Below are 12,938 nucleotides of genomic sequence, written 5' to 3'. Positions count from 1 at the left end.
TTCCATTGATTAGAGAGGATCATAATGACATCCTGGCTGTGGCTGACTGGGGACAGAAACTTTCCTTCTACCAACTGAGTGGAAAACAGGTATGGAACTCTGTGTAAAGCCTGTTGCAGTGAAGCCCATTGTGGTATATTCCCCTTTCTGAGCTTGTTTTATTAATTATCCATGGTCATTGTTACCTCCAACTTGTTGAGTATTTATACCATACCAGGAACTGCACTCAGGGTTTCATATACTTTATTCATTGACTTCTTATAAAATCCTGTGAAGTAGGGGCCTTCACTGTTAACTTTTTAGAAACAAGTAGACTTAGTCAGTGAAATGTTACACCCAGGGTGCTACCTAGTTGGTAGTAAAGAGTGGAACCTGGGGGCCAGTGCTGTGGTATTCAGGAGCCATAGAAAACAAGATGTGGATTGGTCAGATTCTTGCTTCACAAGAATTTATTTCTTTTTTTTTATTTTTAAAGATTTACATATTTATTTAAAAGGCAGAGTTTTGGAGAGAGAGAGAGAGAGAGAGAGAGAGAGAGATCTTCCATTCACTGGTTCATTCTCCAAATGGTCACAATGGCTAGAGCTGGGCTGATTTGAAGCCAGGATCTAGGAGCTTCTGCTGGGTCTCTCACGTGGGTGCAGGGGCCCAAGTGCTTGGGCCATCATCCACTGCTTTCTCAGGCACATTAGTAGGGCCCTGGATCAGAAGTGGTGGAGCCGGGACTTGAACCGTCACCTATTGGTGGATGCCCGCACTGCAGGTGGTGGCTTTACTCACTATACCGTGGTGCCAGCCCAAGAATTCTTAATTTCTTTGGCATGTGGATCAAAAAGTAGAGAACATCATGGTAGGATGACCAGAGAGTAGACAGGAAATGGCAAGGATTAGAGTGAAGGCGGGTATGGGTTACATACCATAGCCAAGCAGGTAAGAAGTATGGCTTGCTCGGAATTGGAACCTTCCAGTTTTTGGTGTCATGATAAAAAGAAGAGTTCCGGGAGTGTGGAGCCCAGCTTTGTGGCCATGTTTTCTGCCCCTGTCTTACCACTGGTCATTTCTTCAGCAGTTTAATTAAGAAAAGATAAAGGTAGCAGGTAATGAAGTGCTTTCAGTTTCCTGTGGCTGATTTCCCAAAGCTTCCTTGTCGTTATCCTACATCTAGATTCCCTTGCACTGTCTATTCATCCACAAATATGTGTCTACCATCATCTAACAAAAACATACTGGCACATTCACTTTGTCCCAGACCCTGGGCCTGGATGTTGAAGACTCCTGGGAATTGATAACCACACTATACTGGGAAGGAGGGGGTCTTGTTGCAATAGTGACAGTAAGAAAAGAGTTCAACATTATGGTTAGGGTCATGGGAAATAATCGTGCATTTGTTCAGCCCTGGAGCTCATGTTGTGGCCCAAAGCATTTGAATGATAAACTACCTCATTCTGCTGACATGGCAACTGCAACTTGTTTTAGAAAATAACACTGTTTTCATGGTGGCAAAGTGTTTTAACTCTAGCAAGATTTAGAATTAATTATAGGGTGGTGAGGTAAATCAAACTCAGACTTTTATATGAGGCTGAGGTATAATTTGTGTAGTTTTGTCATTTTTGGTGCTTATAATATTTTAAAAGATCTGACTTAATAATAATAGATGATATTTATTGAATTCCAGGTATTGTTTAAATCCTTTAAAAGGATTAACTCTTTTAATCTATATCAGCCTTATGAGGCAGGTACTGTCATCAGTTCAGTTACTTTGTGTGTAAGGAAATTGAGGCACAGAGAGGGTCAGCAGTTTGTTGAAAGGCACACAGTTTAGTCAGGGGGCCAACCCTGGTTTGGAACCCAGGACACTGGTATCAGAATCCATATTAGAATATCCATTAGATTAGATTGTGATAACCATTTAAAAGTTGTATTGAGTAATTAATTTTATGCTTCTGATTGTAAGTGCAACATTTTTTATTAAATTTTTCTACTTACTGAGATTTTTGAACCTATACATTTATGTCTTTATGTCTTTCAGAAAATGTGGGAAAATTTGGCCATTATCTCTTCAAATACTTTGTCTTCTGCATTCTGCCCTTTTCTTAATTACACTTACATTAGACCTTGATATCCTCCAGGTCACTGGGGTACCCTGTTCATTTTTTAAAACCTTTTTTATTCCTTTTAATCTTCATATTAGAGGATTTCTGTTGTTGAGTATTCAAACTTCGTTGACTCTGCTGTAATCTAATAGTCTCTGTTAGAATCATCCAGTGCATTTTGATAATTGTGTTTTTCAGTTGTAAAATTTCTGTTTGGTTCTTTTTTTTCCCTGTTTTTTCATTCATTACTAACATGTTTTTGTTTATATCCTTAATCATAGCTTAAAAGGCTGATTTAAAATTTTCATCTGTTAATTCTAACATCTGGGTATCTTAGATCATTCTTTATTGTCTTTTCTCTTGAATATTGTTTGTATTTTGCTCTTTGGAATTTTGGATTGTATTCTGGAAAATTGTGAGTTATACAAACTGGAGACTCATTTCTGCCACCTTCCTCTGAAGATGAGTGTGTTTCTGTGTGTGTGTGTGTGTGTGCGCGTGAGAGAGAGAGAGAGAGTGTGTGTGTGTGTGTGTGTGTGTGTGTGTAAGTAAGCAGGCAATTTACTTTGCTGGACTCGAAATTCAGATTCTGTGTTTTCAATGATAGGCTGCAGCTAAAATCTCTGTGCATTAGTTAGGCTGCTTGGCCTCTGCATCACACATTCAAGAGTGTTCAGACAACTCAGCAGAATTTTTGTGCTGCTTTTCTCTTATTTCCCACTTCACTTTCTACTACTGTCTCTTCAGAAGTTCTTTTCTTACCCAGCATGATGCTGACAAGGTCTGCCCCTAGGCAAAAAGGAGTTAAAAAATAAATAAATAAAAAGGAGAAGCTCTCCCAGTGCCGGTCCCAGAGTCTGCTCGCCTCTGCTGACCCCCACAGCCTCCGCCCGGTTGTTCCCAGTTGGTCCAGAGTTTGCACTGGCTGCCTGCCGGAGGGCTGGGCCAGTAGGAGCTACCGAGCTGTCAGCAGGAGCTGCCAGCCTTCTGTGTTGTGACTCAAGATTTTTCATTTTCTTATTAGTATAAGAAACAGAGAAACTTTTGGTTGTTAGGGCATGTAAAATTTATGAAAAAGAAAGAAGAGTTGTGTGTATTAATCTTATCATTGCAGTTTAAATTAGTAAGGGAATTAGCAGAGCTGTAAATGGAAATGGATATTTACAGTGTTTTATGATCTGTTTGGAAATTGAGTTCACTGAACAAAACCAGTTGATCGTTCACTTTTACTACTGGTAGGAAAATGTTTATAAATTGAACTTAAGGAAAAAGTGGATTTCAAGAGCTATATCTTTTTTTTTCTTTTTAAGATTTATTTTTTGGGGGCCGGCGCTATGGCGCAATAGGTTAATACTCCACCTGCGGCTCTGGCATCTCATATGGGTGCTGGTTCTAGTCCCGGCTGCTCCATTTCCAATCCAGCTCTCTGCTATGGCCTGAGAAAGCAGTAGAAGATGGCCCAAGCCGTTGGGCTCCTGCACTCACATGGGAAACCCAGAAGCTCCTGGCTCCTGGCTTCAGATCGGCGCAGCTCTGACCGTTGCGGCCATTGGGGAGTGAACCAACGGATGGAAGACCTTTCTCTCTGTCTCTCTCTCTCTCTCTCACTGTCTGTAACTCTACCTCTCAAATAAATAAATAAAATATTTTTAAAAAAAGATTTATTTTATTTATTTGAAAGACAGAGCCACAGAGAGAGATAGAAACAGAGAGAGAGGTCCTCCATCCGCTGATTAACTCCCCAGATGGCCACAACAGCCGGAGCTGCACCGACCTGAAGCCAGGAGCCAGGAGCTTCCTCCGGTCTCCCACATGGGTGCAGGGCCCCAAGGACTTGGGTCGTCCTCCATTGCTATCCCACAGCAGAGAGCTGGATTGGAAGAGGAGCAGCCAGGACCAGAACCCACACCCATATGGGATGCTTGCGCCTCAGGCCAGGGCTTTAACCCTCTGCACCACAGCATTCGCCCCTCAAGAGCTATTTCTTTAACAAACAGTATTCATTAAATAATTTTAATCATCCTTAGTCTTTTTATTCACAAAGACACCCCTCAGGCAGCATAAACCTCAGGTGGCAATAAGCAGCTCAGGCTTTATTTTGTGGGGGAGACATGAACTTGAGCCTGTAGCTGCAAAATAGTGAGAGACACACTGGGGAGCCGGGCACACAGGCTGTGAGAGCACCAACCTCGGGCAGAGAGACGGGGCTGTTTCCTGGAGGGGGTGCTGTCTGTAGAGGAAAGGGAAAGAGCGCTTGTGGCTGGGCCGGGGCTGGGCAGAAAGCAGCACAGGTGAGGGCTTGGAGGCCTGGGAGGGCTGGAGCCACTTGGGCAGCTGTGAGATGTTCATTGTGGCTTCGAGCAAGATCTTGGAAGCTAAGCTCAGGAGATTTTTTTTTTTTTTTAAGATTTATTTATTTATTTGAAAGTCAAAGTTACACAGAGAGAGGAGAGGCAGAGAGAGAGAGAGAGATCTTCCATCCACTGGTTTATTCCCCAAATGGCCGCAATGGCCGGAGCTGCACCGATCCAAAGCCAGGAGCCAGGAGCTTACTCTGGGTCTCCCATGCAGATGCAGGGCCCCAAGGACTTGGGCCATCTGCTACTGCTTTCCCAGGCTATAGCAGAGAGCTGGATCAGAAGAGGAGCAGCCGGGACTAGAACCGGCACCCATATGGGATGCCAGCGCTTCAGGCCGGGGCTTTAACCCGCTGTACCACAGCACCGGCCCCGATTTTTTTTTTTTTTTTAAAGACATATATTTATTTGAAAGGCAGAGTTAGAGAGAGGGAGCTACAGAGAGAAGTCTCTTCCATCTGCTGGTTCACCCCCCAGAAGACCACAATGGCCAGACTTGGGTTAGACTGAGGCCAGGAGCCAGGAGCTTCTCTGGTTCTCCCACATGGATGCAAGGGCCCAATCACTTGACGCATCTGCCGCTGCTTTCCCAGGCACATTAGAGCTGGATGGGAAGCAGAGCAGTCGGGACTCAAACTGTTACTCCCATGTGGGATGCAGGTATCACAGTGGTGGCTTAGCCCTCTGCACCACAACGTCATCCCCTTCTAGGGATTTGCTGCAGAGAAATGATAACCTGTCTACAGCAAAGCTTGTACATCACTGCTCATAGTAGCATTGTGCATAATAGCCGAAAGATGGAATAAATAAAACATGGGATAGCATGTCATGGCATGTGATTTGGCAATGAAAAGGAATGTAGTACTAACATACAAGAGGTCTTCAAAATGTTCATGCAAAATACATATTATTTTATAAAATGTTTGTTTATTATTTGAGAGGCAGAGTTATATATAGAGAGAGAGACAGGGAGGTCTTCCATCCGTTGGTTCACTCCCTAAATGGCCACAATGGCTGGAGCTGGGCTGACCCAAAGCCAGGAGTTAGAAGCTTCTTCTGGGTCTCCCACATGGATGCAGGGGCCCAAGCACTTTGACATCTTCCATTGCTTTCCCAGGCTGTTTTCAGAGAGCTAGATTAGAAGAAGAGCAGCTGGGACATGAAATGGCATCCATATGGGATGCCGGTTTCAAAGGCAGAGGCTTAACCTACTACACTACAGCACCAGCTCCCAAAAAATGAATATTATGAAAAAGTGTGGATTTCAAAAATTTTTTTAGACCAAAATAAACTTACTTAATTCAATTTTACGTGAACTTTTTTGAAGTATCCTCATATGCTATAACTTGGATGAACCAGACAGAAAAGGCCATGTAGTATGTGATTCCATTTATATGAAATGTCTAGCTCAGGCAAATCTGTGTGTAGACACAAAAAGTGGGTTAGTGATTGTCAGGAATAAAGAGAGAGGAATTGAGATTGACAGCTAACAGGCGTAGTAATGTTTTATTGGGGGTTGATGGAAATGTTGTAGAATTAGATGATGATTACACAACTATGTGACTAGATTGGAAAGAAAAAAGGAAATAGGGCCTTTCAGAAGCTCCAACAGAGGAGAGATCTCAGAGCTCTCTACAAAGCTGGTTACTGGGAAACAACAAAGGAAGGGCTTTGGCATACAGGCTGGAGAGTGAGCCACTGCCTGCAGGACTTGAACCGCCACCAGCGTGTAGGCTGTAAACTGGTGCTGATGAAGGAAGAGGCAACTGCTGAGCTGTAGCCAGCCTGGGAGCTGGCTTCAGATTATAGTCTCTCTCTCTCTCTCTCTCTTTTAAAGATTTATTTTATTTATTTGAAAGACAGAGTTACAGAGGTAACTCTGTCACTCCCCAAATGACCACAACGGCCGAAGCTGCGCTGATCCAAAGCCAGGAGCCAGGAGCTTACTCTGGGTCTCCCACGCAGGTGCAGGAGCCCAAGGACTTGGGCCATCTTCTACTGCTTTCCCAGGCTATAGCAGAGAGCCGGCTCAGAAGAGGAGCAGCCAGGACTAGAAGTGGCGCCCATATGGGATGCCAGCGCTTCAGGCCAGGGCTTTAGCCCCCTGCACCACAGCGCCGACCCCCAGCTTATAGTCTCTTGACTGGTGATCACTGAGTGAAGTGTTCCAAGATGACTCGGTCTAGGATTGTCCCTTCTGCTCCAGCCTCCACACACCTGGAGAGAACCCTTGTAGAAACACGAAGAGTAAGGCCTGGGCCTCCCTTACCCCAGGTGAGCTCTTCTGTCACAACACTGCCCGGTGTATACTTGGTTAGCACGCTGCAGTTACCTGACCCACAAATCTCCAGACTCTGCGCCTCCCAGCCGTGCACGGAGCAGATCTGCTTTGGCAGCAGTGCTTGACTCAAGGAGTGAAATTTTAACTACTGAAGTTGACTTCAGAGCTTACCTTCGAATTTGCTACTAAACCAGTAAAATCTCGATGTTATATAGTTCTAATGTTATTTCCTGTTACTGTCTTTAAAAATCATTTTATTGGGGCCAGCGCTGTGGTGCAGCAGGTCAAAGCCCTGGCCTGCAGGGCCGGCATCCCATATGGGCTCTGGTTCCATTCCCAGCTGCTCCACTTACAATGCCTGGCTCCTGGCATCAGATCAGTTCAGCTCTGACCATTGTGGTCATTTGGGGAGTGAACTAGTGGATGGAAGACCTCTCTCTTTCTCTCTAGCTCTACCTCTTTCTGTAACTCTGTCTTTCAAGTAAATAAATAAATCTTAAAAATTTTAAAAACAACAAGTATTCGTTATGTATACTGTAAAAAAACTAACCTTTCTCTTGCCAAATTTCCTACTTTTTTTACAGTTAACCATTAATATTTTAGGGTGTCATTTTCCTCAATTTGTATATTAACCATACAAGCAATTTAGTTATTTTTTGTTTTCCTTGCTTGCTGATAAGGGAAAAAAAACAATTTACTGATGAGCTTCAGTTTATGAAATAATCAAAAACTTAAGTCACAGAATTAATTTGGGGCTAGGAAAGAATATAAGAATCACTTAATTATTTCATTATAAAGATAATAAAGCCTGATATACAAAGACAAACACCACATGTTCTACCTTATACATGGAAGTTGATAACAATATATAATAATATAATAATCCAATCTATTAGTGTATAATATGTAACAGATTAATAATGTATACATAAAAAAGCTATTGATTATAGACTCTAAATGGGTGAATTGTATGGTATGTGAATTATGTCTCAAAACGGAAGGAAGACCTTTCTCTCTGTCTCTCTGTCTCTCACTGTCTAACTCTGCCTGTCAAAAAAAAAAAAATTAGTTATAAAGAAGTGCCTTGGGGCCAATGCTATGGCATGATGGGTAAAGCCACCGCCTACAGTGCTGGCATCCCATATGGGGTGCTAGTTCAAGTCCTGGCTGCTCAACTTACAATCCAGCTCTCTACTATGGCCTGGGAAAGCAGTGGAAGATGGCCCAAGTCCTTGGGCCCCTGCACCCACTTGGGAGACCTGAAAGAAACTCCTCCCTCCTAGCTTTGGCTCGGCCCAGCTCTGGCGATTGTGGCATTTGGGGAGTGCACTAGTAGATGGAAGACCTCTCTCTGTTTCTCTCTCTCTTTCTCTTTCTCTCTGTCTACCTTTGCCTCTCTGTTACTCTGCCTTTCAAATAAATAAATAAGTCTTAAAAAAAAAAAGGCCTCCACTTGTGATGACAGCATCCCATATCAGAGTGCTGATTTAAGACCCAGCTGCTCCACTTCTGATCCAGTTCTCTGCTCATGTGCCTGGGAAGGTAGTAGAATATGGCCCAAATGCTTGAGTCCCTGCCACACACGTAGGAGACCAGAATGGAGTTCCTGGCTCCTGGCTTCGGCCTTACCCAGATGTGGATGTTGTGACCATCTGGACAGTTTATTAGTGGATTGAAGATTTCTGTCTCTTCTTCTCTCTGTTGCTCTTTCAAATAAATAAATCTTTTAAAAAAATTAGTTATAAAGAAAAGTAGGATGGGCATAGTTTCAGAATTAAAGGACAGTCTTTTTTTTTTTTTTTTTTTTTTTTTAAGGTTTATTTACTTTTTGAAAAACAGAAGGAGAGAGAGGGAGATCTATCTGCTGGTTCATTCTGTAAGTGGCCACAACAGCCAGGGATGGGCCAGGCCGAACCCAGGGACCAAGAGCTTCTTTGTGATCTCCCATGTGGGTGGCAGGGGCCCAAGTACTTGGCCATCTTCTGCTGCTTTCTCAGGAGCATTAGCAGGAGTTAGATCAGAAGTGGAGCAGCCAGGACTCAAACCATGCCCATATGGGATGATGGCACTGCAGGGAGAGGCTTAGCCTTCTATGCCACAGCACCAGCCCTAAGGGCAGCCTTTTTAAACTGAATAGACTCAACTTTGTGAAAGAAGAAAGGAAGAAAGAAGCTGAGGGGCTGAAGAGAACCACTGAGCCATAGCTCGGGCTGTATGTGGAGGAGGGCCTACAGGATACAGACCATCCCAGCACCTAGGATGGCTGAGGATTGACACACTCCTGGGCCAGTTCGGTGGGACTGGGGAAGATGCTACTGACTTTGGGAACTGAGGATTTGACCAGATGGTGAGGAAGAGAAGGGTGTGTCCATGTTGGAATAACTGGAGAGATAAGGCTGGCCAGCTCTCTCTCTCCCCAACTCTTCCCTATCAGTGCTGGTGAGGGGACTGGCATTGTGGCATAGTGTGTAAGGCTGCCACCTGAGATGCCAGAATCACATATGAGCACTAGCTGAAGTCCCTGCTACTCCACTTCCAATCCAACTCCCTGAGAGTGTGCCTGGGAAAGCAGCATGGGATGGCCCAAATGCTTGGGCCCCTGCACCCACGTGGGAGACCCAGAAGGAGCTTCTTACTCCTGCCTCCTGACTTTAGCCTGGCCCAGCTCTGGTTATTTCTGCCATTTGGGGAGTGAACCAGCAGATGGAAGACTTTCTCTCTGTTTCTCTCTCTCTCTCTCTCTAAGTCTGCCTTTCACATAAGTTGTTAAAAAAATAAAGTTGGTGAGAAAAGCTGTTAATTATTTGAAGTTATTATGAATTCAGAAATGGTTTTTCCTTTGATGTGTGTTCTCTTTCCTCAGATTATGAGGGAACGATCACTGAACTTTGACCCCTGCTGTGTCAGCTACTTTACTAAAGGGGAGTACATTTTGCTGGGGGGGTCAGACAAGCAAGTGTCCCTTTTCACCAAAGATGGAGTGCGACTTGGGACTGTTGGGGAGCAGAACTCCTGGGTGTGGACGTGCAGAGTGAAACCCGACTCCAACTATGTGGTAAGAACAGGACATTCACTCTGTTGGGCCATTGCAGGAGGCACTGAGAATTGGCTATGTTCAGCAAACTGGATCATTAGCATATATCCTGGCAAATGGGGGAGTAGGTTGCCAGTGGAGAGCGGGAAATGCACACCTCTGTACCCCTGCAGGTGGTGGGCTGCCAGGACGGCACCATCTCCTTCTACCAGCTCATCTTTAGCACGGTTCACGGGCTCTACAAGGACCGCTATGCCTATAGGGATAGCATGACTGATGTCATCGTGCAGCACCTGATCACAGAGCAAAAAGGTAAGGAACAAGTGCCGCGCCTTTGTCCTCCAGACATTTGGAAGAGGGATAGACTGAGTGCCAATGATAGGGCATTTGAAATGACAGGAAATCTTTTTCCCTTGGCCTTTGGAAAACATATTAGACCATTAGGGTCTTTTTTCATCCGGGGCCAGGAGATCTAGAGTTCTTTGAGAGTCTCACAAGAGCAATGAACGCTGTCTAGAAGAATGCACAAACTTAAAACATTTCATGAATAATTCCTAGGAGTACATGGACTCCCTGAGTAGGGGAAGATGGCTTTGAGAGCTGGATAGGTGAACTTCATGGGTCATTTGGACCTTTGTCCTCACTGGTCAGAGTCACTCTGGGTTACTTCTCTCTCAGCCCAGTCTCCACCTGTTTGCTGGCAGTTCTTCTGCCAGAGATAAGCAGGGGTAGTGGTGGGCGGAGGCTCAACCAGAGGATCAGGGTTCCAGGCCCAGCACAGTGTACCTTCTGGGACATTATCTGGTCCACAGTGAGTGTGTGCAGCCTAGTGTGTCCTTTAAACTTTGGGCAGGACCCTATTGTCAAGAAAGTGGGTGGGAAGTGGTCAGAGGTGAGGTGGCTTGCGTAGGCAGCTCCCGGTCATTAGGGGCCATGCAGTGGAGCTTCTGATTTCTAGAAGCCCTCAGGGTTTGAGTCCCCATACTGGGTTGTATGCTTTGGACCACAGAGAGTCCCATGTGCTGCTCTGGATCCCAGTGCTGAGCCGAGCTGATTATTAGAATGCTCCACAAGGATGTTTTAATGAGAGTATCTTGCTGTAATTGCCAGTAGCACTAAGTAAATGATAGCTTTTAATTTCTCTCCCTTCTACCTTACTTAACAACCTCTCACTAGAGCTGGATTTCATTTTCTTTGACAGTTCGTATCAAATGTAAAGAGCTTGTCAAGAAAATTGCCATCTACAAAAATCGATTAGCTATCCAGCTGCCGGAGAAAATCCTCATCTATGAGCTGTATTCCAGTGACTCGTCGGACATGCATTATCGGGTGAAGGAGAAGATGGTCAAGAAGTTTGAATGCAACCTGCTGGTGGTGTGTTCCAATCACATCATCCTCTGCCAGGTGGGCAGCAGCCTGCTGGAGAGGTCAGGCAGAACCCGCCTCTCTCCCCCCATGGGTTGGTGCCCCCACGAGGGTTACTAGAAAGCAAGTCCTGGTCCCTCAAACCCGGTGGCTGTTCGTTATCTGTCACTGTGCTTCTGGATGAGTTGGACTCTCTGGGAAAGTCAGAGCCATAAACTGGAGAATACTTTTTTGTATTGAAGGTATTTTATTATACCAGGATTAGACAAAAATTGGTATTTCACACAGTGAAGACAGATTTTTTTTAAGAAGCATAGACACATGAAAATTTTTATTAACTCAGTAATAGTTAAGGAAGTTTTACTTCCTCGAGTTTTTCATGGAAAGAATGTCCTCACTGTAGATTCCTAGGAAGTATGTAGCTCAATGCCAAGAAAAGTTTGGGAAGACTGAGCAAAGGCTAGTCCAGCATCTTAATCTTGGAAGTAAAGGCAGATTTGGTTTCACCCAGGCCTCCTGGAAGTAGTAAAAGTAGAACAAGTCTTTCAGAGGTCACTGTAGTATAAAATACTGTTGAAACTGCTCTAAGAGCCCAGAACTTGAAGCAGCTCAGTAGTGCTGCAGTTGCAGGACAGTGTGGCAGATAGGCATGCTTTTGGGTGCTACCTATGGCCTTGGCTGCCTGGAGAGCTGTGCTGAAGATCTGAAGCTGCACAGGGCTCCACAGGGAAGACTTGTGAAGGATTCATAGTGCCAACCACAGGGAGGAGATGGGATACTGAGGGCTAGGTATTTTTCACCCATCAGGTGCGGGAAGACCTCCGTGGGGGGGCCGGGGTGCTTACTCTCTTGAACACCCATGCAGAACTAGGCTTACTTTCTAGGAGAAACGCCTGCAGTGCCTATCTTTCAGCGGAGTGAAGGAACGGGAGTGGCAGATGGAGTCTCTCATTCGGTACATCAAGGTGATCGGGGGGCCTCCTGGAAGGGAAGGTCTGTTAGTGGGCCTGAAGAATGGACAGGTGAGTGCCTCCTGGTGAACCGCATCAACTCACTGTCTGACCCACACGTGACCTGTCTAATGGTGACCCTGAGATGGGTTCCCAGTGAGAGAAAGGACTTCGTGCAATGGAGGGCAGCCTGGAGTTTAGTTTTATGAGGACAGCTTCAGGCTAAAGGGGCAGTGGCCTTCAGACTCAGGGCACAGTCACATTCTGGTAGAGGTGATGCTGCGGTCTCTGGATCGCATGTAGAGATTAGTGTGCTTAAGGTCACCCAGGGTGGGAGATTTGTGGGAGATGCAGCTTCAGTGGCTTGCTGGGGAGGGAGGCAGAGATCATTACTTGGGTCAGATCCCTATTAGAGCAGTGAGTGGATTATCACAGTGTATTTAGTGTGTGTCCTAGAGAGTGCTGGATCCTCAGGATATTAGCAGAAGCTGTAAGAAGAATGGATCCTTTGGACAAATAGATATGGAAAATCTGGGTTACCCAGAGTTTAACAGATTTCTGTGTGTGTGTGTGTGTGTGTGTGTGTGTTTTCCATAAGAGAAGTTCTAAGTGGGCTACATGGAAGTTTGAAAGTGAAAATATAACTGCATTAGCCTGAGAGCCAAGCTGTGTAGCAGATGGCTTGTGGCTGAGGCTTGTCAGGTCTTTGCTGGGGATGGAAGCCACAGAGCATGAAATCAGCAGGAGTTGAGCAGCAATACCCAAGTAGGGGAAGAGCCTGCTTCTTTGTCGCAGTCAGCTGTCACTTCTCACATGAGGCTGAGCGTCTGATCTTTGGAGTCAGGTTGGCCTGAGGTC

The 12,938-nt window shown here is 45.1% G+C and overlaps 1 protein-coding gene across 12 annotated transcripts in view; it reads left to right on the top strand.

Moving 5' to 3' along the window:
- Window positions 1-12,938, top strand: part of IFT122 (intraflagellar transport 122) — an 87,486-nt gene that overhangs the window by 35,450 nt on the left and 39,098 nt on the right. For all 12 annotated transcript variants that reach the window (XR_007921664.2, XR_011379651.1, XR_011379650.1 and 9 more), the window contains 5 exons: window positions 14-89; window positions 9,595-9,786; window positions 9,939-10,077; window positions 10,967-11,169; window positions 12,015-12,152. Coding sequence is in view for 6 of the 12 variants with exons in the window: in XM_070051073.1 (XP_069907174.1) it covers window positions 14-89; window positions 9,595-9,786; window positions 9,939-10,077; window positions 10,967-11,169; window positions 12,015-12,152 (748 nt within the window). In the remaining 6 variants the exon portion in view is untranslated. The remainder of the gene's footprint in view (window positions 1-13; window positions 90-9,594; window positions 9,787-9,938; window positions 10,078-10,966; window positions 11,170-12,014; window positions 12,153-12,938) is intronic.

Source organism: Oryctolagus cuniculus, chromosome 10 (assembly GCF_964237555.1).
Source record: "Oryctolagus cuniculus chromosome 10, mOryCun1.1, whole genome shotgun sequence".
Lineage (NCBI taxonomy): Eukaryota > Metazoa > Chordata > Mammalia > Lagomorpha > Leporidae > Oryctolagus > Oryctolagus cuniculus.
The sequence above is the reverse complement of the archived record's forward strand: the minus strand, read 5'-3'. Positions and strand labels throughout refer to the sequence as shown.